At 42.4% G+C, this 26751-nt stretch overlaps 1 protein-coding gene and 1 pseudogene across 4 annotated transcripts in view; one reads left to right on the top strand and one right to left on the bottom strand.

Moving 5' to 3' along the window:
• TIGAR (TP53 induced glycolysis regulatory phosphatase) overlaps positions 1-21842 on the bottom strand; it is a 29723-nt gene extending 7881 nt beyond the window's left edge. For all 3 annotated transcript variants that reach the window (XR_013995482.1, XR_013995483.1, XM_081082366.1), the window contains exons 1-4: positions 21703-21842; positions 13537-13574; positions 6128-6249; positions 1295-1372 (exon numbers count right to left, since the gene is read on the bottom strand). Coding sequence is in view for 1 of the 3 variants with exons in the window: in XM_081082366.1 (XP_080938492.1) it covers positions 1295-1372; positions 6128-6249; positions 13537-13574; positions 21703-21734 (270 nt within the window). In the remaining 2 variants the exon portion in view is untranslated. The remainder of the gene's footprint in view (positions 1-1294; positions 1373-6127; positions 6250-13536; positions 13575-21702) is intronic.
• On the top strand, positions 8496-8804 carry LOC308514131 (U6 snRNA-associated Sm-like protein LSm3; annotated as a pseudogene). Its single transcript has one exon. The product of its transcript is annotated as a U6 snRNA-associated Sm-like protein LSm3 (transcript).
• Positions 21843-26751: the final 4909 nt, after the last annotated feature.

The following is a 26751-nucleotide window of genomic DNA, read 5'->3' as shown; positions in this document are numbered from 1 at the left end:
TTTTTCTGTACTGTGTTAAATTCTTTTTTAAAAAATATATATTTTAATGTGTGTTTTTTTAGAGAGAGGAAGGGAGAGGGATAGAGAGTTAGAAACATCAATGAGAGAGAAACACTGATCAGCTGCTTCCTACATACCTCCTACTGGGGATGTGCCCGCAACCAAGGTACATGCCCTTGACCGGAATCGAACCTGGGACCTCTCAGTCCGCAGGCCGATGCTCTATCCACTGAGCCAAACTGGTTAGAGCTACTGTGTTAAATTCTTACAAATATACCTTGCACTTTTATAATTTAAGATGTATATCATATGGCCGAAACCGGTTTGGCTCAGTGGATAGAGCGTCGGCCTGCGGACTAAAAGGTCCCAGGTTCGATTCCGGTCAAGGGCATGTACCTGGGTTGCGCGCATATCCCCAGTAGGAGATGTGCAGGAGGCAGCTAATCGATGTTTCTCTCTCATCGATGTTTCTAACTCTCTATCTCTCTCTCTTCCTCTCTGTAAAAAATCAATAAAATATATTTAAAAAAAAAAAAAAAAGATGTATATCATATGATTTCACCTGGCGGGGAGATGCAGTTGGTTGGAATATTATCTCATACACCAAAAAGGTTGTGGGTTCTATTCCTGGTCAGGGCACATACCTAGGTTGCTGCAGGTTCGATCCCCAGTTGGGGAGCATTCAAGAGGCAACCACAATGTTGCTCTTTCACATCTCTCTGCTCCCCACCTTCCTCTCTCTCTCTCTCTCTCTTAAAAAAAAAAAATCAATGAACATATCCTTGGGTGAGGATTAAAAAACTTTTAAAAATGTATATCATATGATTTTAATCTATATATCTATATATACTAGAATATGCTAATTAACTGGGACACCTTGACGGGTCAAACGGACACGGAGCGTCAGGGGCGGGGCGCAGGGGCCTCCCCGCACCTGCGCTGGGGGAGGGCCTAATCAGAAGTGGCCGCGGCTGCTTCAAGGGCCAGAGAGGGAGGCAGGGCCGACCAGCAGCGGTGGTGGCTGCTGCGGGGCCCAGGGAGCGAGGCAGGGCCGGACCGGAGACTCGAGGGTGTACAGCGCTGCACAATTTCGAATCGCACGCTGGGCTCCTAGTAGTTAAATAAGATACTATCTATGCTATCTCTGAGAGTATGTAACAGTGACTATTACAGCACAGATTCTCAACAAATGTTAGCTGTTTCCATACTTCGAGCAGTAATTAATTTTTAGCCATATGATAACCTGAGGTAGTTGTTGATGACTATGGCAAAGAATAATACATAAGCTACTTACTCTTTCTCGAAGTCTTGAATCATACTTCACTGTCATATGTTGGCAACAATTGTTCTTCTCCAAAATCCCATGCACTGTCTGAAAATCGAAAGATAACTGTTTCTCTTCTCATAAAAATAATCATTCTGGCCAAGACATCAAAATAATACATACCTTCTTCTTTTTTTTTTTAAATATATATACTTTATTGATTTTTTTACAGAGAGGAAGGGAGAGAGATAGAGAGTTAGAAACATCGATGAGAGAGAAACATCGATCAGCTGCCTCCTGCACATCTCCCACTGGGGATGTGCCCACAACCCAGGTACATGCCCTTGACCGGAATCGAACCTGGGACCTTTCAGTCCGCAGGCCAATGCTCTATCCACTGAGCCAAACCGGTTTCGGCGACATACCTTCTTAATGAATAAAAAAGACCTAGAAATCATTTTCCTTTGTAAAAGTTACCTCTCGGTACTGCTCATCCTTTCTCTCTTCATGCCAGATTTCCATATATCCTTCTACCCTAATTTCTAATTCAGCAGTCAGCAAATTATAGGCTATATAGACCAAATCCAGACCATCACTTTTTGTGAACAGTTTTATTAGAAAACAGCCATTTACTTATTGTTTAGGCTGCTTTCACAGTACTACAGCAGAGTTGAACAGCTGTGACTGAGACCACATGACCCACCTAACTTAAAATACTTACTCTCTGGCTCTTTATAGAAAAGGTTCTGGTTCATTAATCTCCATTCAGGGTGTCTAAATTGCTGTTAAACCCAATGAGTCTTAATTTTAGTAGTATTTTCAGTTCTAGAATTTGCATTTGATTTTTGTTTGTACTTTCCTGTTCTCTGCTGAAATTCTCAATGCTTTTACCTCTGCATTAAATGGTTATTTTAAAGCCTTTGTGTGACAACTCCCATTATCAGCTAACTGCCATGGCTACTTCTGCTGCCTTTTGTACTTATTTATTTTTGTTTCCTTCTCATTGTGTGCTTGGTTACTTTTAATGGACAAGGGACAGTGTATTTGCAAAACTAGTAATTTAAGTCCATAACCAGCCTTATTTTTTAATACCCTACCCACAAATTAGACATTATCATTGTTACTGTTTTATATTATAAATAGTTCTTTATATTGACCTAAACCTTTACTAATTTCTTTGCTCATTCTTTTCTAAAACTCATACGTTCCTTTTGGAATTATTTTTCTTCTCTTATCCTGTGAAAGTTCTTTACTTTCAAGCCTATTTGTCTGAAATGCTCTCATTTCACCTCCACTAGAAAACATTTTGCTGGGTATAAAACTCTAGGTTAATCCTACTGTCTCTCAGCATATTAAAAAAATTACTGATACTGTCAAATTGGTTGATAGCCTAATATTGGTGTTTAGTACATGATACTTTTCCTTTCTATTCTTTGGAGTTTTGCAATTTTGTTTTAAATGTAGATGTAGAGTTTTCTTTATCCTGTGTTTTGTTACACTTTCTGGATCTGATAATTTGTTATCTTCCAACAATTCTGTAGAATTATCAGCTTTGTCCCAAGAAACCTTTATAAAGATTTTCGTTTTCTTTTTTTCTTAATTTAATTTTTAATTGTTGACATTATAGATGTCACCCATTTGACCCCCTCCATCTAGACCCCACCCTCCCATCCCTCTGGCCCTCACCACATTGTTGTCTGTGTCCATGGAGTATGCATGTATGTTCTTTGACTATTCTCTTCACCTTCTTTGATCCCACCTGCCGACCTCTCCCCCACCCCCAATCTGTCAGTCTGTACCATGTATCCATGTCTCTGGTTCTATTTTGTTTGTCAATTAATTTTTTTCATCAGGTTCCATATAGAAGTGAGATTATATAGTATTTTTCTCTGACTGGCTTATTTCCCTTAGCATTATAATCTCCAGGTCCATCCATGCTATCATAAAAGGCAAGAGTTCATTCCTTTTTACAGCCACATAGTATTCTATTGTGTAAATATACCACATCTTTTTTTAAAAATATATTATATTGATTTTTTAACAGCAAGGAAGGGAGTGGGATAGAGAGTTAGAAACATCAATGGGAGAGAAACATCGATCAGCTGCCCCCCGTACACCCCCGCACTGGGGATGCACCCGCAACCAAGGTACATGCCCTTGACCAGAATCGAACCCGGGACCCTTCAGTCCGCAGGCCGACGCTCTATCCACTGAGCCAAACCAGTTAGGGTGTACCACTTCTTTTTTATCCACTACTCTACTGATGGGCACTTGGGCTGTTTCCAGATCTTGGCTACTTATCTATACTAATAATAGGTAATATGCTAATTAGACCAGACATCTTCCAGATGTCCTCCCAGACAAAGCCACGGTGGTGGGGCCGAGGCAATCAGGCAGGCAGAGAGCGGTTAGGGGCAATGAGGCCGGCAGGGGATCAGTTAGGAACATCAGGCAGGCAGGCAGAGGCGGTTAGAGGTGATCAGGCAGGCAGGCAGGTGAGCGGTTGGGAGCCAGTGGTTCTGGATTGCGAGAGGGATGTCTGACTGCCGGTTAGGGGTCCCGGATTGGAGAGGGTGCAGGCCAGCCAGACTGAGGGTCCCCACCCCCATCCCATGCACAAATTTCATGCACCAGGCCTCTAGTTGCAAATAATGATGTTATGAACATACAGGAACATATATTCTTTCTAATTGGTGTTTTGGGATTCTTAGGAAATAGTCCCAGAAGTGGGATCACTAGGTGAAAAGGTAGTTCCACTTTAATTTTTTTAGGAAACTCCATACTGTTTTCCACTGTGCCTGCACCAGTCTGCATTCCCACCAACAGTATACTAGGGTTCCTTTTTCTCTACATCCTCACCAGCACTTATTTGCTGATTTACTGATGGTAGCCATTCTGGCAGGTGTGAGGCAATATCTCAACGTGTCTTCTGTGGGTTTTTATTTTTTAAATAGAATTTTTATAAATTTAGCTTTTAGGTTAGTTCTATAATCAATCATAAGTTAATGTTTGTGTTATGTGAGGTAAGAGTCAAAGTTCATGTTTTTCCATATGGATATCCCAATGTTTCAGCACCTTTTATAGAAAAGATTACCCTTTCAATCACTAAATTAGCTTGGTACCTTTGTCAAAACTCTAAACCAAAAACACTCAAAGATAACTGACCATAAAAATATGGTGCTATTTTAGGTCCCTCAACTTTTGCTTGAGAGAAAGTCTTTATTTCACCTAATTTTTCAAAGACTTTTCACTGGGTAAATATTTGGGAAAATTTTAGTCATTACTTATTCAAATTATTTGTTTTAACCCTCATACTCATGCCCCACTTCCCTTTTGGGATTTCAACTACATGTAAATTAAATTGCTTAATGTCGTACTATACTTCTCTGAGACTTTTCAATGTTCCTTTTCTAGTCTTTTTTCCTTTTTACAACTTTAAAATATTGTTTCTATGTCTTCATGTTCACTGATCTCTTCTTCGACAGTATCTATTCTGCTGTTAATTCCATCCCATAACATTTTCATTTTAGAATATTGTATTTTTCATCTATAGAAGATAAATTTGATTCTTTTATTCTCTATTTCTTTCCTCATTACGTTCCTCTAAGGGTAGTTTAGCCTCACTTATTAAGGTGTAATACTATGACAACTCTACTCTATGCTCTTTGCATTCAATGAAATCTCTCCACTTTAGCTGATGGGAAATCAAATTGAGCTCTAGGAATTGTTCAGCTTACAACTTCCCCAGCAATTGCTCTCCCCCCTGAAGTTGTGTTTTGTCTGGCCACAGGCAGTTACACCCTACACGTGTGCAAATTAAGTCCACCAAAGATTCAAGGGGATCCCTACACACATTTCTACACTTCTTTCTTTGTGCAGCTCTCTCTTCCAGTACTCTGCTCCATAAATGTTAGTTACGCCCTAACTGGTTTGGCTCAGTGGTTACAACGTCGGCCTGCGGACTGAAGGGTCCCAGGTTTGATTCCGGTCAAGGGCATGTACCTTGGTTGCGGGCACATACCCAGTAGGAGGTGTGCAGGAGGCAGCTGATCGATGTTTCTCTCTCATTGATGTTTCTAACTCTCTATCCCTCTCCCTTCCTTTCTGTAAAAAATCAATAAAATATATTTTTTAAAAAATGTTAGTTACTTAACCTTTCCAAGCTCTATCACCTAACTCACTGGGACCATTGGGCTATATGTGGCTTCTCCTACCATAGTCTGGGAATTGTTTCAGCAGAAAAGTCAGGACAATCCTAGGGCTCACCTCGTTTGTTTCACTTCTTTTGGGGATCATAAACCCACATTGCCTGAAGTCCAATATCTGAAAATAGTTTTTCACAAATTTTGTCCTATTTTCTAGTTATTCACGTGGGAAGGCTAAACCCAGCCCTGTTATTCCCTCGTAATTGTCACAAAATTGTCCTTCCATTGAGCTTTTAGAAGTTGACTTGGGTCCTTTTTAAATCTCTAGGTAATTTTTATACCAATCTGTTCCCTAAAGATATTTAAGATACTTCAAAAAATGTCTCGTATTTATAGTTATTGTTTTTTAACTGTATCTAGTAATTCCAACATCTAATGCCTTTGTGTGTTAAATTCTCCTGCCTATTGTTTCTCCTGACTTTCTCTCTCGACACCTTCTTTGTCTTTTTTTTAGATAGCTTTTCTCAAGCTAGTCTAATTTAAAATTTACCAAAATAAAATAAAGTATAATGGGAAAAAAAAGTTCTGTTGAGGAGAGGGGAATATTGGGGGTAGTCTATATGTGATTTAATTCCCTATGAATTCTGGTAGCAGATTTTTCAAGGTTACACTGGTGAAACTTTTGACTCATCACCCTAAACCTTCACTCTAAACTTACCTGCTTTGTCCTCATGAGATCACTGGAGAAAACATGAGTAAACTTCACATTATTAAGAAATATACCAGCAGCAGCTGCTTGTTTAAATCCAGTTTCTGAAAGAGGCTCATCTACTCCTTGTCCTGTGTGATCAAGAAAAGAAACAATATCATTCAGAAATATAAGATATGCAAATTAACTCACATGTAAGAGACTATAAATGCCTTTATTTATATTTTATTGAAATATTTCCTTGGGTACTTTTCCACATATCATTCCAGAGAACTGACCAGTAAAATTAAGCTATCTTATCTAATAAAAGAGAAATAAGTAAATTGACCTTCACTTCACAACACCCACAGCCAATCAGGAGTGAGTACGTAAATTAACCTGACAAAGATGGTGGTAGCCCCACCCCTGGCTGCTCTGGGCAGCGTGCCTCCTCAGGGCCTCCCAGCCGCATTCCACACCTGTCAACCGTCCTTGCAGCCTCCCTGTGGCCCAGCCCCCGGCCTCAGAGGCAACCCTCTGGTGCCTGAGGTCATAGCTCCCGGTGTCTGGCATCTCCCTCTACCCCACCACTGCCGCGCTGCTCTGGTAAACAAAACCCTAGCTTTGGAGCAGCCCCACAGGCGCAGACGCTCATGGGAGCTTGCTCAGTGCACAGTTAGTGCACCCCGGGAGCCCCGGGCCAGCCAAGGGGCGATGGTGGCGGCCCTGGCGGCAGCGGCTGGCGGCTCAGCTTTGTTTTGAATAGATGAAAGAGGCCACCTACACAGTAACCCAAATTATCAGACCGCCCTCCTCCCTATCTCGCCGAATCAAGAGGGGAGGGGCGATGGGCGTGGAGGGAGGGCGGGCGGGCAGGAGGCGGAGGGCGGAGGAGGAAGAGGATGCGGAAGGGAGCCAGTTGCATCCCACTTTCACAATGGGAAAGTGAAATGCACTAGTGCACCCAACCTCTCCAGTCCTCCCCGCCTGCCTCGCTCCCCCCACCTCTTCCCCTCCGTGCCTCCCCAGGAGCACCAGCGCTGCACAGAGGAACTCTCTGGAGAAGGAGGGCCAGGAGGAAGCGGCACCAGAGCGCACAGGGCTTGCCACTGCCACTGCCACTGCACAGGCTGCCAGAGAAAGCCCCCCATCACTGGCAGCCAGGGGAAGAAAGGCCTATACTTGCATGAATCTTCGTGCATCGGACTTCTAGTAATCCTATAAAAGGCTCAAGTATTCAAATTTTTCCAAAAGAATGTTTGCCTAATGGGAATTATATGATAAAAATTCAACTGTCTCAAGCTTTCCACTTTCACATTTTCCTATCCCTTCAGTATTTATATTTTGTTAATGCTGGCTCTTATCTCATGTTCTCAACTTAGGTGTTATATTTGGGTGGTAGGATCATCACCTAAGAAAGTTTTCCCTTGATCTCCATTGGCCAAATGCTCCGTATTGTATTACTTTCCCCTCCCTCACTCCCTTCTCCATTTTCACTTAAAAAATACTTTATTTCCATTAGATACTCTGAAGGCTTATCCTACTACAAAAGAATGAGAGAGAGAGAGAGAGAGAGAGAGAGAGAGAGAGAGAGAGAGAGAGAGAGATATGTGCATTCCTGGGCTCACAGGATATAAGGAAAAAGAAAATCTCCAGGAGACAAAGCAAAAGAATCCAAAAAACCCTGAGCATAAGAAAATGGTGTTGCTGTGATATTAGCACAGGGGTGGGGCAGGGGGTGGGGTGGGGGGGAAGGCTGACTGACACAGCAAGGTGGGAGAACTGGAGAACTGCACTGAATATTCCTGGAAATCAGGGATCCTGAAAGGGAGGCTAATGCAATTTCAGGTCAGCAGTAAAATAAAATGCAAATTCTTTTCAGAGCAAATCATCTATACTAATAAAAGGGTAATATGCTAATTAGACCAGATTAGACTGGACATCTTCCGGACATCCTTCCAGACAAAGCCACGGTGGCGGGGGCCAAGGCAGAGGAGGTTAGGGGCAATCAGGCAGGCAGGCAGGTGAGCAATTAGGAGCTAGCAGTCCTGGATTGCAAGAGGGATGGATGTCCCAGATTGGAGAGGGTACAGGCTGGGCTGAGGGACCGTGCCACTCCCCCCCACACACACAAATTTTGTGCACCGGGCCTCTAGTTCTCAATAAAGGCTAACAAGTTTTCTATTAATTTAGAGCAAATAATAGTTTAGTCAAAGACTTAATCTCACAAGAAATTAATCCATCATGAATGGAAGTCATAAAAATCATAACAGATTTAGAACCAGTAACACTTCTAACATTGAAATCAGAAAATACAGACTATAAAATAAGATTAAGGCAGAATGACAAAAATGAGCAAACACAAACTCATAAAAAACTACCAAATAAGGTTTGAAACATGGTGGATGATGTGGAGCAGCAACAAACTACCAACACTGTAGAAGAGCCCCTGGATCTTATCAGGCTCAGCCTGGATGAGCGAATTCATATGAAAATGTGAAATGACAGAGAGCTTCAAGGTAGATTACATGCTTATGATCAACATTAAAATATGATATTGGAAGATGTGGAAGAAACTGTGACTACTACAGAAATTGATGAAGAAACATATGAAGAGATATATAAATCAACAAAACGGAATATTCCAATGCTTTTTGTCCAGGAAGATGGTGTTGTGCAGGCTGCCCCTCCATTAAGAGTTGGTTGAAACAAAGAATATACCCTGTGCGGAAATTAGGAGACTTTATATGATTGCATCTTTAAAGGTAGAAGATATTCAAGAGAAACCTGTGTAAATTTTGATATAAAGAAATGACCAAGGATTCTTCTGCTCCTGAAATGAGTTTATTTGCACATAACTCACAAATTCTTAAGCTAAATGGCATTTTTATTTTTCTCCAACTCTTCCAATAAATGTGATCACCAAAAACAAACAAAAAAAACAAAAGACTATCAGATAGCCTTCTAAAAGAACCAAATAGATCTTTTAATAATGAAAAATAAAATCCCTGAAGGAGAAAAAAATTTCCTCAATGGATAAAGGGAGATCCAGTTGCAAAGTGACTTAATAAACTCCAAGACAGGCCTGAATTCATACCCAGAATACAGGCTGGATATAGATGGAACGCATCTCCGATCTATTAGAGGCTTGACAGAAAAAATGAAAATTCCTAACTATGAAGAGACTAGAGGCCCAGTGCACAAATTCGTGCACCAGTGGGATCCCTCAGCCTGGCCTAGCTCCTGAGGGATCCCGGATTGTGAGAGGGTGCAAGCCAGGCCAAGGGACCCCACCAGTGCATGATCGGGGCCGGGGAGGGACATAGGTTGTTGGCCAGCTGGGGAGGGACTGCGAGAGGGCTCCAGGGCGTGTCCAGCCCATCTCGCTCAGTCCTGATCTGCCGGACCCCAGCAGCAAGCTAACCTACCAGTCAGAGCATTTCCCCCGCTCCTGGTGGTCAGTAAATGTCATAGCAACTGGTCGACTGCCCCCTGGTGGTCAGTGCACGTCATAGCGAGCGGTTGAACTGCCCCAGCATATCATTAGCATATGATGTTTTGATTGGTTGAACGGCCAACCGGACACTTAGCATATTAGGCTTTTATTATATAGGAAAAATGATAGTTGAGAATTTTCAAGAAACCCACAGATAAATGAAATACAATGTAATCAAGCAGAAAAAACATTTTTAAATCCTATCCTATCTAATAGTAGACAAACACTGAAGTTAACCGTACCTCCACTATGCCTCCCATGGGCTAATCAGCAAGATATGCAAATTAACCGCCAACAAAGATGGCGGCTAATTTGCATACTGCAGGCAGATCCCGCTGGGCCGCCCAAGCTGAGATCCAGGCCTGCCGTGTCTTGGGCGGGCGGCAGCAGGATCTGAGCAGCCGCTCGCCCTAGCGCGGGATCTGGGCCTGTGGTGTCTTGGGCGGGGTGGGCAGAGTGGGCAGGGCGATCGGCAGCATGATCCGTGAGAGGGCACAGGTTGGGCTGAGGGACCCTCCTTCCCTGCCAGTGCACAAATTTTTGTGCACGGGCCTTCTAGTGTGTGTGTGTGTGTGTGTGTATATATATATATATATATATATATATATATATATATATATATATATTAAGATAAACTAGAATACCAAAATCAAAGAAGATTTTAAAAGTAGTTTCAGAGAAAGACAAATTACCTACCATGGAACACCATTTGGCTGAGAGAAGACTTCTGAAGAGAAACAATAAAAACCAAAAAGCAACAGAATAATATCTCCCAGGTGCTAAGAGAACTGTCATTCTAAAATTACCTAGACCCGTAGTTGGCAAACTGCGGCTCGTGAGCCACATGCAGCTCTTTGGCCCCTTGAGTGTGGCTCTTCCTAAGCCTTAGGAGTACCCTAATTAAGTTCATAACAATGTACCTACCTATAGAGTTTAAGTTTAAAAAATTTGGCTCTCAAAATAAATTTCAATCGTTGTACTGTTGATACTTGGCTCTGCTGACTAATGAGTTTGCCGACCACTGATAGACTAAAAGCAACTACACAGACTAGAACCAGAACTGTCTAGAAGAGAAACAACTGAAACTATCTTTGCCATTAACCAGTCTGCACTAGGGGCGCTTTTGAAGAAGATACTTAGGAGTGAAGGTCTGGGATATAAAAGAAATGATAAGAGGAACTGGTAGATATACATGTAAATCTAAACAAACACTGTCTAAATAACAAATTGAACAATAATAGCTACGGCCTGTAGTTAAAAAGGACAGGACTAAAATACTAAACAAAAGTAACATAAGGTCTTTGTATTTTTCAAGAGAGTGAATATTAATCTTATATTTTATTAAGCATGAATGGTAAAAATTTAAAGAACACTGTTAGCCATTAAAAGAATAGAAATGGCTTATCATTTCAAAGCCAGTAGGGAAGGTGAGAAGGGGTTGGATAAGGAAAACACAAACCTCGCCCTCAGGATAACTATCCTCCCCTAGCATATCACTCGTCAGGTGGCTTAGACCCACAGACCTTTCCTTCCTAAGGATAATATCTAGGCTTCAGTTATATTTCAGCTCCAGGCCCAGAAAAGCAGCAAGACCAGACAAGTGACCCCTTGTTTGCCTGAGACCACCTACACTGACTAATGACCCCCTGTCCTGAAAGAGCACACTGGGTAGAGCTGATGAATATTCTTTTGACTCTCGCCTGAGACCTCCCCTAAGATTTCCATCTGCAAGAGAGAGACAAATACATCAAGACAAAGGATCCGGTGCATGCTCTCCCTCCAAGGAGCATGCCCGTGCCATTCCCACCCCCGTCTCCTTCCCCCACAGGCAAGTATCCCCTAACTTTTAAGGGGCCCCATGAGATTTACAACCAGGAGAGCAATTGGCAATGGCAGCTTGTCCCTGGCTAACCCACTGAACCTCTCTACAAGGCCCCCTTTTCTCTGACTTCGCAGTGAACCAAAACAGCCCAGCCTAGGCTTTCCTGTTGATTCGTCTATGCCCTTCCTTGTTTTACTGTCCTAAGTATATTTTTGCTGTCAGCATGGACCCAATACCCTTTGGCTCAGTGCTGTGTAGCTCTTCCCTTTGGATATCCCCCTCCTCCAACCCCTTTTCCTTAAATAAATTCAATTTTTCTTTATTCATCATCTGAGATGGCTGTTTAGCCTGCCCATGCACCACTGACATTAACATTCCACATATCAGCAACCAGAATAAAAGCAAATAGACTGCTCTTGCCAATTAAAAGACAGATTGTATTTTTTTAAAAGAAGAATCAAAATCAGTTACCTAGTATTTATGAGGTAATAACACTTAAGACATCAGTACACAGAAAGGTTTAAAGGAAAGGATGGAAAAATATATTTACATACCAGGCAAATTCCAACCCCAAAACAGAGTAGCTATACTACTCTCAGAAATGCAGGACTTTATGACAAAAGTCTTAGTAAGGATTGTGAGCATTACTATAAATAAGTGGTGATCCAATTCACTAGGAACATATAACAATTTTTGAATTTGCATGTGCCTGATAACATAGTCTCTAACTATATAAAGGCAGAACATAAAAGCACACATTATGCCAGTTCAGGTACTAAAGGATGACTTGTCCATCACAGTCAGAAATATAACATGTCTTATTCATAAACTGATATTTAGGTCATACTGGCAAATTAGTAAACTTACAAATTAGTAAAGTATAGGAGATTTGAACAACAACAAAAGACCCTCAAGGTTGATTATTTGATATATAACTCCAAACCCAACAATTGGAAAACATAGATTTTTCTCAAGCATGCAATGGTAGATTTATAAAAACCAACCATTTTAACAAATTTCAAGTAAATATTATCAAATAAATCATGCTGCCAGAACATGCAATTACACTGGAAGTGAATCATAAAAGATGAAGAACAACAAAGCAAGCCCAGCTATTGGGAAATTTAATAGATAACTGATAGGTCAATAAAGAAATCAAAATGGAAATTTAAGATACTTCGTACTGAATACTTACAAAATTGCTACAAATCAAAGCTGTAGGTATGCAACCAAAATAGTACTTCCAAATATATAAGCCTGGAATGCTTAAAAAAGGGGGCGGGGGAGAGGGTATAACTTCAAGAACTAAGCATCTAACTTACCAAATTAGGAAAAATAACAAAACACACAAAAGAAGCCTTACAAAACAAGTGTGAACACAAAAGCTTTTATTCATGTTCCATTGTCAACGTGAAATGGAATGAAGGACAAGGTAGTCAGGGACATGAGTCCAAAGAATAACCTGGTGTGGACACAAGTCATTGGAAAACAAAGGTTCATTTAACTATCAGATTAGTACCCAGTAGAGGGAGTCAAGCACACTGGGTATGAAAATCAGTTCCTGCCAACCCCAGATGTCCCTAACCAAAAAAATTAAACAAAATGCTTTTATAATCTGGCTGAACGTCCACCAAAATATTCTTTAAAAGCCAGACTAGCCAGATCATTAGGGAGATTAAAAGATCTGAGTCTAAATTACCACAAGAAGGGAGGGACAATCTGTTCAGAATAAAGTGAGAAAGTTCTTTTTTAATCCTCTTTGTTATTACTAAAATTGAAATCTTAGCAGAAAAACACCATTAGCATCAGCCAGTAAACTTTGTTTCCAAATATAAAATCATCTTAAATCCGGGCAGTTATATTTTAAGACGGTTTTATCAGCTGCCTGGGCCACTTGAAGCTACCCACAAACAACGTGGAATACCACTCTTTACATACAGCTCACTTGAGAGTCCTTGGTTACCATCTGCTCTGATCATATTTCTGTGGCTATAATGCTTTAATTCTGTAATCCCAGCTCATAACACAGGGCTGAGCCCATCCACCCTGCCCCACAAGACCCAACTAACTCCCATATCACATTAACACTAAAGAAGAAAGCAAAAATAATAATATACCAACCTTGAATTACTTTCTCCTTGTTTAATCTTGTTTGTCCACTAAAGTAGAGAGGATGGTGGGGGGGAAAAAAAACACCTTTATTAATAAATTAGGTTATTTTTAAGATGAGAAAAAAAATCAGCAATCAAAGGTAATGCTATTCACAAAGATAGCACATGAACCTTGCAACATACTTCATAATCTAATCTGTAAAATTTATTCTAAATGAATATTTGCAATCATTTAATGTATTTAATTGATAAGCTAAGAATTTCACACTGCCCAAATTAAAATGTATAGATCACGAATCAATCTTAAGTGAACTGCAGATGGGAAATTCTGTTAAAAATGTATGTGTATATATTACTCTTGTTAAATATTCTTGTTAATAGAAGTATGTTGACCAAAACAATTTTCCCAGGCAGAACTCAAATATGAAGGTCAGTCTGTCCACTGCTGAACAGGATGAGCAAGTCCAGGACTGAGAATAGAGTGGGGGGGGGGGGGCGGAGGGGAACGTACAAATCTTCAGACCCCTGCCTTCTCCTAGGACCTAGGTTTTCTCAAGATGTTCCACTCTGTAGTGCTGACAACTGTCTGCAGACCACACTGAAGAAGTGGGGTTTGAGTAATACATGTTTAAGAATGAGAAAAAAAACACACAACAATTTTGAAGCAAGAGTAGGGTGAAAGGACTGGAAACTTTGTCACAAAATAACAGTCAATTGGGAAGAAGGCAGGGTTACATGGACAAGACTGAGTGATAGGACAGAACTACAGTTAAAGCCACCATCAAATACACAAAAAGCTGTCAGGAGAATTCAGCTGAAGCTTCCTTGAGCTCTTTCTACATGCAAAACAGTGCAAGGCACTGGAGACACAGATGCTCAGGGTCTGCCCTTGTTCTGTGTGGACTCTGGACATAGAATTGGGAATAGGAGGTAAAAACAGTAAAAATGTTTCTTCAGAACAAATGATTTCTCATTTAGAACCAAATGTCTACAGCCCCCTATTTATATCCCTCCATGTCAATGAGAAGTGAAAATCTTTGAAGTAAACTTCATTGCCATAAATCAGGCACAGGAACAAAACTGCTTGGGCTCTAGGAGCTGGGTTTGGGTCAAGTGTTTCAGTTTGTCCTCTGTTAAATAGGATAGATAGCAACAGCCTCTATCTCACATGACTCTTGTGATACCTGAGTGAATAGAGTTAAAGTGTTTAGAATACTGCATAGCTTTTAATAAGCACTCAATAATTATAAGAGCTTTATAGAGGCTTGGACAGAGGTTTACAAAAATAAAAAAATGTAACAATGCATTTCTCTAATCTTTTAAAAACTGTAAAATAAACAATATAAACAAATAAAACCAACACTCATATAATATTACCCACGTTAACAGATCACTGCCAGCCTCCTAGACCCTTTTCCATCACAATGTCCTCCACCCACAGAGGATCCATTATGTGGACATCTGGATGCTCCTTTACTTGCCTTTCTTTATAGCTTTCCCACCGGTGTAGAGCATAGGTTACTTTAGCTATTGTTGAACTTTATAATGAACTAGAGGCCCGGTGCACAAAAATTTGTGCACTCGGGGAGGGGGGGGTCCCTCAGCACGGCCTGTGCCCCCTCGCAGTCTGGGACCCCTCAGGGGATGTCCACTTGCTGGCTTAGGCCCGCTCCCTAGGGGAACAGACCTAAGCTGGCAGTCAGACATCCCTCTGGCAGCCCAGGAGCCCTCGAGGGATGTCTACTTGCCAGCGGTGAGCAGGCCTAAGCTGCAGTTGGACATCCTTAGTGCTGCTGAGGAGGTGGGAGAGGCTCCCGCCATCACTGCTGTGCTGGCAGCCATCAGCCTGGCTTGTGGCTGAGCAGAGCTCCCCCTGTGGGAGTGCACTGACCACCAAGGGGCAGCTCCTGCATTGAGCATCGGCCCCCAGGTGGTCAATGTGTGTCATGGTGACCAATCATTCCCAGTCGTTCTGCTGTTAGGGTCAATTTGCATATTACCCTTTTATTATATGCCTGATGCATGGGTGGGGGCTGGCTGGTTTGCCCTGAAGGGTGTCTTGGATCAGGGTGCGGGTCCCGCTTGGGTGCCTGGCCAGCCTGGGTGAGTGGCTGATGGCTGTTTACAGGCTGGCCACAGCCCCTTCAGGGTGGGGGATCCCCGCTGGGGTGCCTGGTCGGCCTGGGTGAGGCGCTGATGACTGTTTGCAGGCTGGCCACAGCCCCTTTAGGGTGGGGGTCCCCACTGGGGTGCCTGGCCAGCCTGGGTGAGGGGATGATGGCTGTTTGCAGCTGGTCACACCCCACTCAGGGTGGGGATCCCCACTGGGGTGCCTGGCCAGTCTGGGTGAGAGGCTGAGGGCCATTTTATGGCTGGCGGGTGACTGAAGCTCCTCCCAACCTCTCCTTTTTCCTTTTTTTTTTAATTCTGGGATTTATTTACCTTCTATGGCTGTCACTGGAGCTGAGAGTCGGCTTTAGCTCAGACCTCGGCTGCTGAAAGCAGGTTTCTGTGCTTTGTTTACTTCTATATTTGAAACTTTGTTGCGACTCCAGCTCTGAGATCCGGCTGACTGAAAGCAGGTTTCTGGGGTTTTGTTTAGCTTCTGTATTTGTAACAATGTTTCTTAGAGAGCAGCTCAGAGCCCAGCAGCGGCAGGTGGGGAATGTTGGCTTCCTCCGTGACTGGAGCAAGCAAGCCTCCTGTTCGCGTCAGTTGCCTGGCTGCCAGCCGCCATCTTGGCTGGCAGTTAATTTGCATATCACCCTGATTAGCCAATGGGAAGGGTAGCGAAGTTACGGCTAATTACCATGTTTCTCTTTTATTAGATAGGATTGTCTCTTACAATATGTAGTCTTCTGCATGTTGTTTTTTCATTCCACTGTTCAGCCATTCGGTCGATTTGCATATTACATTTTATTATTATAGACTTCTAATAGCAAAAGATGGTAAATAACCTACATGTCCATTAACAAAGTTCTGGTTGCCTTACAAACAGTGGTATACCTACATAATGGAATAGTATGTCCCCTAAAAAGAGAGAGATTGTATGTGAAGATATAGAAAAATCACCAATATATATTATTAAGTAGAAAAAGCAAGGTGCAGAGTTTTAAATCCATCTTTTTCCTCTAGTGCAAAAAAAAGAAGTCATCCTGTAAAAAATGGAATCCCAAGTATTGTGATAATTTTGTAATGATACTGCCCCTCCATCTAGCCATTTTTAGTGAAAGGAGAAAAAATAGCTCTAATATACTGAAGGGCAGAAACTGCTGCAGACATTGCTGCTTCATTAACAATCACTGGCATTCTGTTGGTCACTTCTGCCATCAAATCATTTTATAAACACTATAGAGTAGGAATCTAGAAATAGAATTTTTTTCTAAAAACGTTCATAAATATTTAGTTTTACAGCTTTTATCAGCTTTATCGAGAGGTCTGTATAAATCCTTGAAGCAAGTATTTAACATTAGTTTGCTTGGGAAGTGGAAAAGAAAAGTAGGTGACTAAAATAGTTTTACTATTAAACTTCACTTAACCAAGTTTGGCTGTGACAGCACAGAGAAGATGAAGGGAGCTGAAAGGTCAGAGGAATATATTTTGAAGGAGTCAGGACTAACACCACTCATTTTCAAAATCTGCAGTGTGATCCATTTCCAAAACGCAACACCCGACTCTGCAAGAATTCAAATGCTTCTGCCAAGAGGTGAGGTCTTATGACCAGCCATTTATAGGCCCTACAAATAGGCATCATTCATTTCATAGATTATCACACTGTTCACTTTAACAGGTATTTGACTTTATTAGTTCGGGCTTACATTCTTTGGCATTTCTTCAGAAATCACATAGAAAGCTTAATTTCCTAAGCATATCCCTTTAAAGAATTCAAATTCAACAGACACGAGAGACAAATAGTAGGAAATTAGTATACATTTGGGGCAAGTTTTCAAATAGATATGCTTTAGCATACATGGAAATGTAAAGCCTCACCTGATATTTAATCATGAGTACAGTTTTATTCTAATTCCTCTCCATAATTAAGTGAAAATATAAAAGATTCCAAGGGCTAGTAACATGGAGATATTCCCTGGGTATTTGAGGGGAAAAAGAACCTAATATCTCAATCTGTGATATATTTGTTTATATACAGAATTAATTCTGGGTGCAAAGGCTATGATCAATCCCCAGAAAGCAAATATCACAATAACATAACAATTATATGTTATCTTTATAAAAGTTTACAGGTGATTTCATGTTTATTTTTGCTTGTTTTTTTTTCACCAGTGGTTCTCAACCTTCCTAATGCTGCGACCCTTTAATACAGTTCCTCATGTTGTGGTGACCCCCAACCACAAAATTATTTTCGTTGCTACTTCATAACTGTAATTATGCAGAGTTTGCTACTGCTATGAATTGTAATGTAAATATCTGATATGCTATATGTGTTTTCCAATGGTCGCGACCCACAGGTTGAGAACCGCTGTTTTAAACCAACATCAACAAAAAGCAAGCTAACTGATGCTAGAGGTAGAGTAAGAAAAACATCAGTTTTGCTATCAAAAACTTTAGTAATCCATTACCTTTAAGTCATTCAAGTAAATTAAATTTAGTTTGTAAAAAAAATTTTAATTTTAAGAGCCAGTTAAAACTGGAAGTGAAATGGATGGTCTGCAGGCAAATGGTTGCAAACACCTACAAATAACATGTCAAGGGAACTGGGGGCTTCAATATATAGTGTAGGTGATGGAAATGCCAACACACACTGGAGTTTTCAGCAATGCTTTGCTATAAGATAATGAGAAGTTACAGTTTAATAATATCAGTAGACTTGAAGTTTGAAATCTTGGGCATTCTATTCCAAAAATGATACACAAGGTACTTTCACTTCCAAGTATGATGAAGAATAGTAAACACACATATACAGAAACAGCACAAGATTCATAAGGGATTTGGTTGAACTTAAATTGCTTTCTTAAAGTTTTCTTGCATTACCTGAAGAGGCACTGTTCAATAAAATAATCCAACTCAAAAAAATATTGATCATGCCATCAGTTTCAAGGTGTTTATCTTATAGTTATACAGAATCAGGTAATAGAAACTCAAGTGCCTATTCCCAATACTGTGCTAAATAATCCAATCTTGCTGACTCCCATAAGAGTCATTATATTTGCCCTAACCAGTTTGGCTCAGGGATAGAGTGTTGGCCTGCAGACTGAAAGGTCCCAGGTTCGATTCCGGTCAAGGGCATGTACCTTGGTTGTGGGCACATCCCCAGTAGGAGGTGTGCAGGAGGCAGCTGATCAATGTTTCTCTCTCATCGATGTTTCTAACTCTCTATCCCTCTCCCTTCCTCTCTGTAAAAAATCAATAAAATATATATATTTTTAAAAAGAGTCATTATATTTAAGTATGGTAATTATCAATCAAGTTTGAAATCATTTCTTTTCCTGAAAGAATCATCAATTTTTAGCTTTGAGAATTCTAAAGGAGAAAAGAGAGATGGTCCAGATAGGGGAGCAGCTTACCCTAATCCTATAGATTGTTTCAACACTTTCATTCCACTTGCCCACAAATATAACAGAACAAAGCAAACTATTCTTATCACTATTCACAAGTATATGAAGAAAAATAAAAAGCCTCTAAAATGGCTGGTGGTATTCAAACACCCTACAAATACTAGTCTTTAATTCAATAAAATAGGATGTAGAAGAGTACAGTGGTTAAGAGGGTTGGTTGGGCTGTAGGGTCATGTTGCTTTGGTTCAAATTCAGCCTCTCCAACCCAACATATGACTTTAACTAAGTTATATGCCCTCGTCCTAACTGGTTTGGCAGTCAAGGTCACATGCCTGGGCATGTGGGCTCAACCCCCAGTAGGGGGCATGCAGGAGGCAGCCGATCAATGATTCTCTATCATTGATGTTTCTATCTCTCCCTCTCTCTCTCTGAAATTAATAAAAATATACATTTTTTAAAGTTACATACCCTCATAGTCTCAGTTCCTTATCTGCAAACTGAGGAGCAATCCTTACTTCATTGGATTGTTGTCAGAATTACAATAGTGCCTGACACACAATTTCTTAAGGTATTTTTCACGTGTTTTCTATAGAATCCTGTGAGGAGTCCAATTTAAAAAAATCAAGCCTTTTTTAAGAATCAGGAAGGGGATAAAAATCCACCTTCATATAACTATTGTTTATTAAGAATCTGAATAGGGATCACCTGATTTTTCAAGAGGTGTTTTAACCCAGATTTCCCACAAATCCTGAGCTTCAATTATGTGCCAGACACTGCTGGCTGGGTCAGGGAGCCAGAAAGTGCTCTAACACAAGCAGAAAGGGCAATCAGGTCTCTAGTTCCCGTTCTGCTACTGATCAGCTTATGAGCTTAAGTAGGTCATACAATGGTCATAAGACATTCTATAAATGAAGAGGGTAGAGAAGAGATAGGGAGGAATTCGATTCCTAGTTTAGTCAGTAAGATGCTGTGAATCCTAGCCCGGTCGGTGTTGCTCAGTGATTGAGCGTCGGCCTATAAACCAGGAGGGTCGTGGTTTGAGTCCCAGTCAGGGTACATGCCAGGATTTCCCGCTCAATTCCCAGTATGTGTGAGTGTGTGATGAGGGGAGGGGAGTGTGTGTGCAGGGTGCAGCCAGTCAATGATTCTCTCTCACCATTGATGTTTCTCTCTCTCTCCCTCTTCCTTCCTCTCTGAAATCAATAAAAAGATATATTTTTTAAAAATTAAAATCCTGTGAATCCCAAAGGGACAATTTCAGGTGATTCCCAAGATTTCTTCTTGTAAAAGAACAGGACAGCCCCGGCCGGTTTGGTTCAGTGGATAGAGGGTTGGCCTGTGGACCGAAGGGTCCCGGGTTTGATCCCCAGTGTGGGGCGTGCAGGGGGCAGCCGATCAATGGTTCTCTCTCATCATTGATGTTTCCATCTCTCTCGCCCTCTCCCTTCCTCTGAAATCAATTAAAATATATTTTTAAAAAAAGGACAGAAGAGATAGCAGTTAAAGTCATTTGACAAGATTAAAACACATTATCGTTCCTTGTGAGCTCCATGAAGTTAAAAATGGCATCTTATTTATGTATGTAACCCAGTCCATTGGCACATAGTGCCTACTCTAAATGTTGTCCGATAAACTATATATATATATATATATATATATATATATATATATATATATATATTTGAGGATTAACAATTTTTATTAGAGCTGTCCTTATAGAAAGGTAAGTTATTTAATTCTCAGATATATTTCTTATCTGCCATTGTGCTATACACTCTATTTTTCTCCCACTTAATTCTCACATTAACCCAGTGAGGTAGGTTTTATATATCAGGAAACTGAGGTCGGAAATATGAAGTCAGTTTAGGGAAGGCCAGGTTACGAGGCTTCTAGGCGGAGCCACGATTCTTACCTCGGTCTATCTTGCTTGAAAAATCTGTGCTCTTAACCACCCTGAATCTCACTTCCCACTAACAGTCGGTAAATAAATGAAAAGAGGGGAAAAGATGAGAGACACAAAGACATATCAGCATTTGGCTCCGTGTGATGTTGGGACAAAAATATCTGTTCGGGGTGATGCGGTCGGCTGAGCCCAGGGCGGGGCCCCTTTTTCTCTCCCAGTAATGTACCCTCTGGAGGGGAGAGATACATCTCAGATACATGTCCGTGGGGCTGACTGCCCAGGCAAACGAGCGGGAAACGAGGAGGAACTGCAGGGACAGAGAGACGGGACAGCGAAAGGTAGCCGGCATCAAAAATAGCCTCCCTCGAGCTATTCTGCCTGCAGTCTTCGCAATCTGCTGGGGAGCAAAACGGTGCACCGAGAAGCCTGGAGACAAGGTTGTCTTTCTTCAGCTTTAGCTCTGGCACTAACTGCTGGGGACCCCGGCCATTTACTTGTCCGGACCTCACCTCCTCTGCACCACGGGGCTGATGATATTAACATCTGCCTCCCCGGCTCAGCGCTGCCGGAGGGGAGGGGGAGGAAGGGTCACAGGAAACAGCACGTACGAAAACACCTGGAAAATCGCCCGTCCAAGCCAACTCTGCGAGGGGTGAGCAAGCAGGAAGAAACAGGATGACAGACCAGTGGCCCCCTCACCCACTCCACAACACACAGTGACCAGCGGGGAAAGGCTCCCTGCGAGAGCAATACTCACTGCCGGACCACAGTCAGGGCGAAGCGCGTCATCGCCGGCCTCGTCCTCCACGCTGCGCCGCTCCTCTGCGCTGCCGGCTCGCCGCTCCCACACCACTTCCGCCAAACCCCGCCGGCCCGCCGGCTCCGCTCCTACTGGCCGAGGCGGGCGCCTACGTCATCTCCGGAAGGCCAATCAGGGCGGTGGGAGGCCCGCCTGTCGGCGGAGACTGGTGAGAGCTGAGGCCCCGCCCAGGCCCTTGGCGCTTGCGCCACTGCGCGCCGGCCTGTGATTGGCGCGCAGGAGGTGCACGCCGGCCCGCCCTGCAGCCCCAGGCAAGCTGGTATCTTGGAGGCGCAGTGTAGCAGATAAGGGAGTCCACGCTCGGATTTGAGATCAGTCTGATTTGAGGCTGGAATGCAGCCATAGTCTGCTTCGTGGGTGTACAGTTGCCGACAGATTGGGTCATAGGAGGTGTAGCTGTCCACCGCTGACACAGGAGATGTAGGGTCAGCAAGGTCCGTGGACTTACACCACCAAGTTCAGGCCCTCACTCCCCCTTGGCAGGCATGTTCCTGGAGCAAACTTCAGTCCGGCCCTTTTGAGCCCTCATCTAGACTAGGCCTTATCCTTGGCCTGCTACGCCCAGTTTTCCCAAAGAATCCTGTAAAGCCAGCTTATCCAGAATCCCCTTATCCTTGGTATCTAATCACACTCCTCTTCTTACATCCTTGATTTTTTTTTTAGGTTTTTTTTTGAGAGATATTTTTTTAAATTAAATCTTTATTGTTCAGATTATTACAGTTGTTCCTCTTTCTCCCCCCCCCCCCCAATAGCTCCCCTCCACCTGGTTCCCACCCCGCCCCCCACTGTCCTCATCCATAGGTGTATGATTTTTGTCCAGTCTCTTCCCGCATCCCCCAACACCCCTCCTCCCGCAGAATAGTCAGTCTACTCCCTTTCTATGCCCCTGATTCTGTTATATTCACCAGTTTATTCTATTCATCAGATTATTTATTCACTTGATTTTTAGATTCACTTGTTGATAGATGTGTATTTGTTGTTCATAATGTGTATCTTTACCTTTTTTTTCTTCTTCCTCTTCTTAAAGGTTACCTTTCAGCATTTCATATAATACTGGTTTGGTGGTGATGAATTCCTTTAGCTTTTTCTTATCAGTGAAGCTCTTTATCTGACCTTCAATTCTGAATGATAGCTTTGCTGGGTAAAGTTATCTTGGTTGTAGGTTCTTGGCATTCATCACTTTGAATATTTCTTGCCACTCCCTTCTGGCCTGCAAAGTTTCTGTTGAGAAATCTGCTGACAGTCCTATGGGTACTCCCTTGTAGGTAACTGAGTTTCTTTCTCTTGCTGCTTTTAAGAGTCTCTCTTTGTCTTTAGCCCTTGGCATTTTAATTATGATGTGTCTTGATGTGATCCTCTTTGGATTCCTTTTGTTTGGAGTTATCTGCAATTCCTGGACTTGTAAGTCTATTTCTTTCACCAGGTAGGGGAATTTTTCTGTCATTATTTCTTCAAATAGGTTTTCAATATCTTGCTCTCGCTCTTCTTCTGGCACCCCTATAATTCGGATGTTGATATGCTTGAAGTTGTCCCAGAGGCTCCTTACACTATCTTCATATTTTTGGATTCTTTTTTTTTGTTTTTCCAGTTGGGTGTTTTTTCTTTCTTCATATTTCAGATCTTTGACTTGATTCTTGTGATCCTCTAGTCTGCTGTTGGATCTCTGTATGTTATATTTTATTTCAGTCAGTGTATGCTTAATTTCTAGTTGGTCCTTTTTCATAACCTCGAGGGTCTCACTAGATTTATTGAGAGAATCACTAAATTATCGGCAGTTTCTAGAAAATTCTTGAAAAACCTTATAAGTGTGGTTTTGAACTCTATATCCAGTAGTTTGCTTTCCTCCATTCTGTCATTTGTGACCTGTTTCCTTTTTTTAAAAATATATTTTATTGATTTTTTACAGAGAGGAAGGGAGAGAGATAGAGAGTTAGAAACATTGATGAGAGAGAAACATCGACCAGCTGCCTCCTGCACATCCCCCACTGGGGATATGCCCGCAACCCAGGTACATGCCCCCGACCGGAATCGAACCCGGGACCTTTCAGTCCGCAGGCCGACGCTCTATCCACTGAGCCAAACAGGTCTCAGGGACCTGTTTCTTTGTCTCCGCATTTATTTATATATATATATATAAAATTATGTATATATAATTTTCACAGAGAGGAAGAGAGAGGGATAGAAAGTTAGAAACATCAATGAGAGAGAAACATCAATCGGCCGCATCCTGAACACCCCCAACTGGGAATGTGCCCGCAACCGAGGTACATGCCCTTGATGGGAATCGAACCTGGGACCCTTCAGTCCACAAGCCAACGCTCTGTCCATTGAGCCAAACCGGTTAGGGCTCTCTGCATTTTTTATGCTTCTGTGCTAGGTGTCCTACAGGGCCCAGTGGCTCAGCCTCCCCAATTACTCTTAGTGCACCCCTTTGTGGGCTTTGTGCAAAGTCTTGTTGTAGTTAAGCCTTAGTTGTTGTAGGTATCACTGGGAGGAAATGACCTCCAGGCCAATTGGCTGTGAGAATCAGCTGTATCTGCAGTGGGAGAACTTCTGTGCTGAAGACACCTTTCTGGGGCAAGACTTGCTTCAGTGGGGCTTTGCTGCTCACTGAGTCTGCCCCCAGGGTGTGTTCCTTATGGATCTGAGGAGTTGTAATCTGTATGGTCCCACTCTGACCACTGGGTACACTGGCTCTTGGATCTCTAAGGAGGTGCTAATTTAGCCTCTGCCTGAGGCTACCCAGCAGGAGCTATGGAGAGATCTGCAGTTTCCTCTTCTTTGTTTGGGGTTTGGAGGTACCCAGATGAGGCCCAGCTGTGAAGCAATGCAAGCTGCTGTGGGGCCTTGGGCCTTCTTTTGGAAGTTCTGGGTCTCTCTGACGCAGCTGAAGTTTGTTAGGTAATTTTCAGATTGCAAAGGGCCAGGCCTTTCATATGCAAAAGCCTCTGTGCACAGCTTGGGTGGGGTGGGGTGGGGTCTCAGGGAATCAACAGGTTGGAGCAAGCAGCTATGGCTGCTCCTCAGTCCTACCCTAAGAGGCGCCAGGTCTCAGTGTCCCAGTAATCGCTGCAAGTACCTCTGAGAGAAAGCCACCCTCGAGTTCCCCCCGCTGCCAGACAGTCCAGTTTTTTCAAGTATGAGTCTGGGTCCCCAGAGTCTTGCCTGGAACTGGAGTTCAGAGTAGTCCGGAGCTTGAGACTCCCTCCCAATTGAAAAAGACAACTGTGTCCTCAGTTGCCGTGCGCCTCCGTACCTCTGCACTTTACTTCCACACCTCCTCTGAGTCTTAGTGTGCTTTTCTCTTTCCTTCTAGTTGTAGAATTTCCACTCAGCCAGCCTTCCTGTGGTTCTGGATGATGTCTGTTTTGTCTTTCAGTTGTATTTTTGAAGTGGTTGTGCAAGGCAGCAATTTCTGGTGTTTACCTATGCCGCCATCTTGGTTTCTCCCCATCCTTGATTTTTAATCAAGCTCCTCTTCCATTGACTTTTGATATCTAACCAAGTTCCTCTTAGTAATTTTCCATTCTATCCAACACCCTGGCCCCTGGCTATAAATCTGCATGGGTCCCTCTCATATCTGGTATTGAATACAAACTCTTTCTCCCATTGCAATAGTTTTGAGCTCTACTGCACCAATACATAAATACATAAATAAATAAATAAATAAATAAATAAATAAATAAATTAATTAATTAATAAAAAGAAGAGAGCACATTCTAACCTGGCTGGGAGTTGCATGTGGGACCTGGGAGCTCACCTGGAAATATGTCCCATCCTCCTTATCAGGAGCTGCCTATTATGGAAAGATTAACAACCTTGTTGCTAAAACTAGAGCCACCAGCCCTTTGAAGACCCCTCAGCCTTTGCATACCCATAGGCTTTTGCAAATCTCCAGCCCGCATTACCAGTAAACTGCCCATTTGGCATACTCTTTTGTCTACTTCCCCATGTAATCTTCGTCCTACCCAATATAAGCATCTGGCTTATGATGGGGTGCAGAGCATGTTTTTGTGGATGACCTGCTACTTTTCCATACTGCTAGCAGTACTGGAAGAAATGCTCATATATGATTCAACCCTGTCTCTGCTTAATTGGCTCAAGTAGTGTCAGGCAGCATGGACCCACTGATTGTCTGGTTACACCTCCTCAGCATAAAGCAGTTATAAAAGAGACTCTGCACTCCCTTTCTCTGAAAGAATTCAGAGCCAAGATTCTTGAGAGCGAATGTACTAGGCAGTTAGACGGATGTGAACAGAGCAAGGACCATGGGCCAACTGGAGGAGAAATGTACAGGACCCTGAGACATGCTCTCATCACTCCACCTGCTCTGAAGCTGGAAGTGGAGGAAAATATGTAGAGCGGACCTTTACATTTTGCCTAGTAGGAGCTGAGACATCTATTGCTAATATGTAGAATTATTCCATTCATTTTGGGGAGAAAGTCACATTAGGGTTATATGTTGGGACCCACTGTTTGGGAAAAGGATGCAGGGATGTTTTCTACATATCCAAGATCTTGCATTTGGTGTATTCCATCCCTGGGTGTGGCAGAAGACCAAAGAAATACCAAGCATGCTTACTAGAGAAAGGGAGGGACCCTGTTTATTAACACTAGTGGACTCCGGGAATAATTTCCAAATCAGATTGAAGAAACATGCAGAAGGCTTCACTTTTTATAATCTTCTGGGGTCTTTGTCTTGCAGATATGGTTCTGCCCCCTTTCATGGGCTTACAGGAAGGCCCCCAGGTGTTGGGGGTCTCCAGGCCATATCCGATGATCTGTCCTGGGGCCAGCGATAACAGACCCTGTGTCGTCCCCCCCCCCCCCCGCCCCCAGGGCAGTGCATTGTTCACAGTTTTTATGGCCTGACACGCCTTACAAGACCAGTTTCCTCCTCATGGGAACTGCTTTTAAGGCAGAAGCAAATGCAGTCCACCAGGATAAGATTTTTCATCTAAAACTAATCTCATAGATATGAGATGA

The sequence above is a fragment of the Myotis nattereri genome (assembly GCF_964212035.1).
Source record: "Myotis nattereri genome assembly, chromosome: 2".
Lineage (NCBI taxonomy): Eukaryota > Metazoa > Chordata > Mammalia > Chiroptera > Vespertilionidae > Myotis > Myotis nattereri.
Note: the sequence above shows the minus strand (reverse complement) of the source record. Positions and strands in the feature narration are given on the sequence as shown.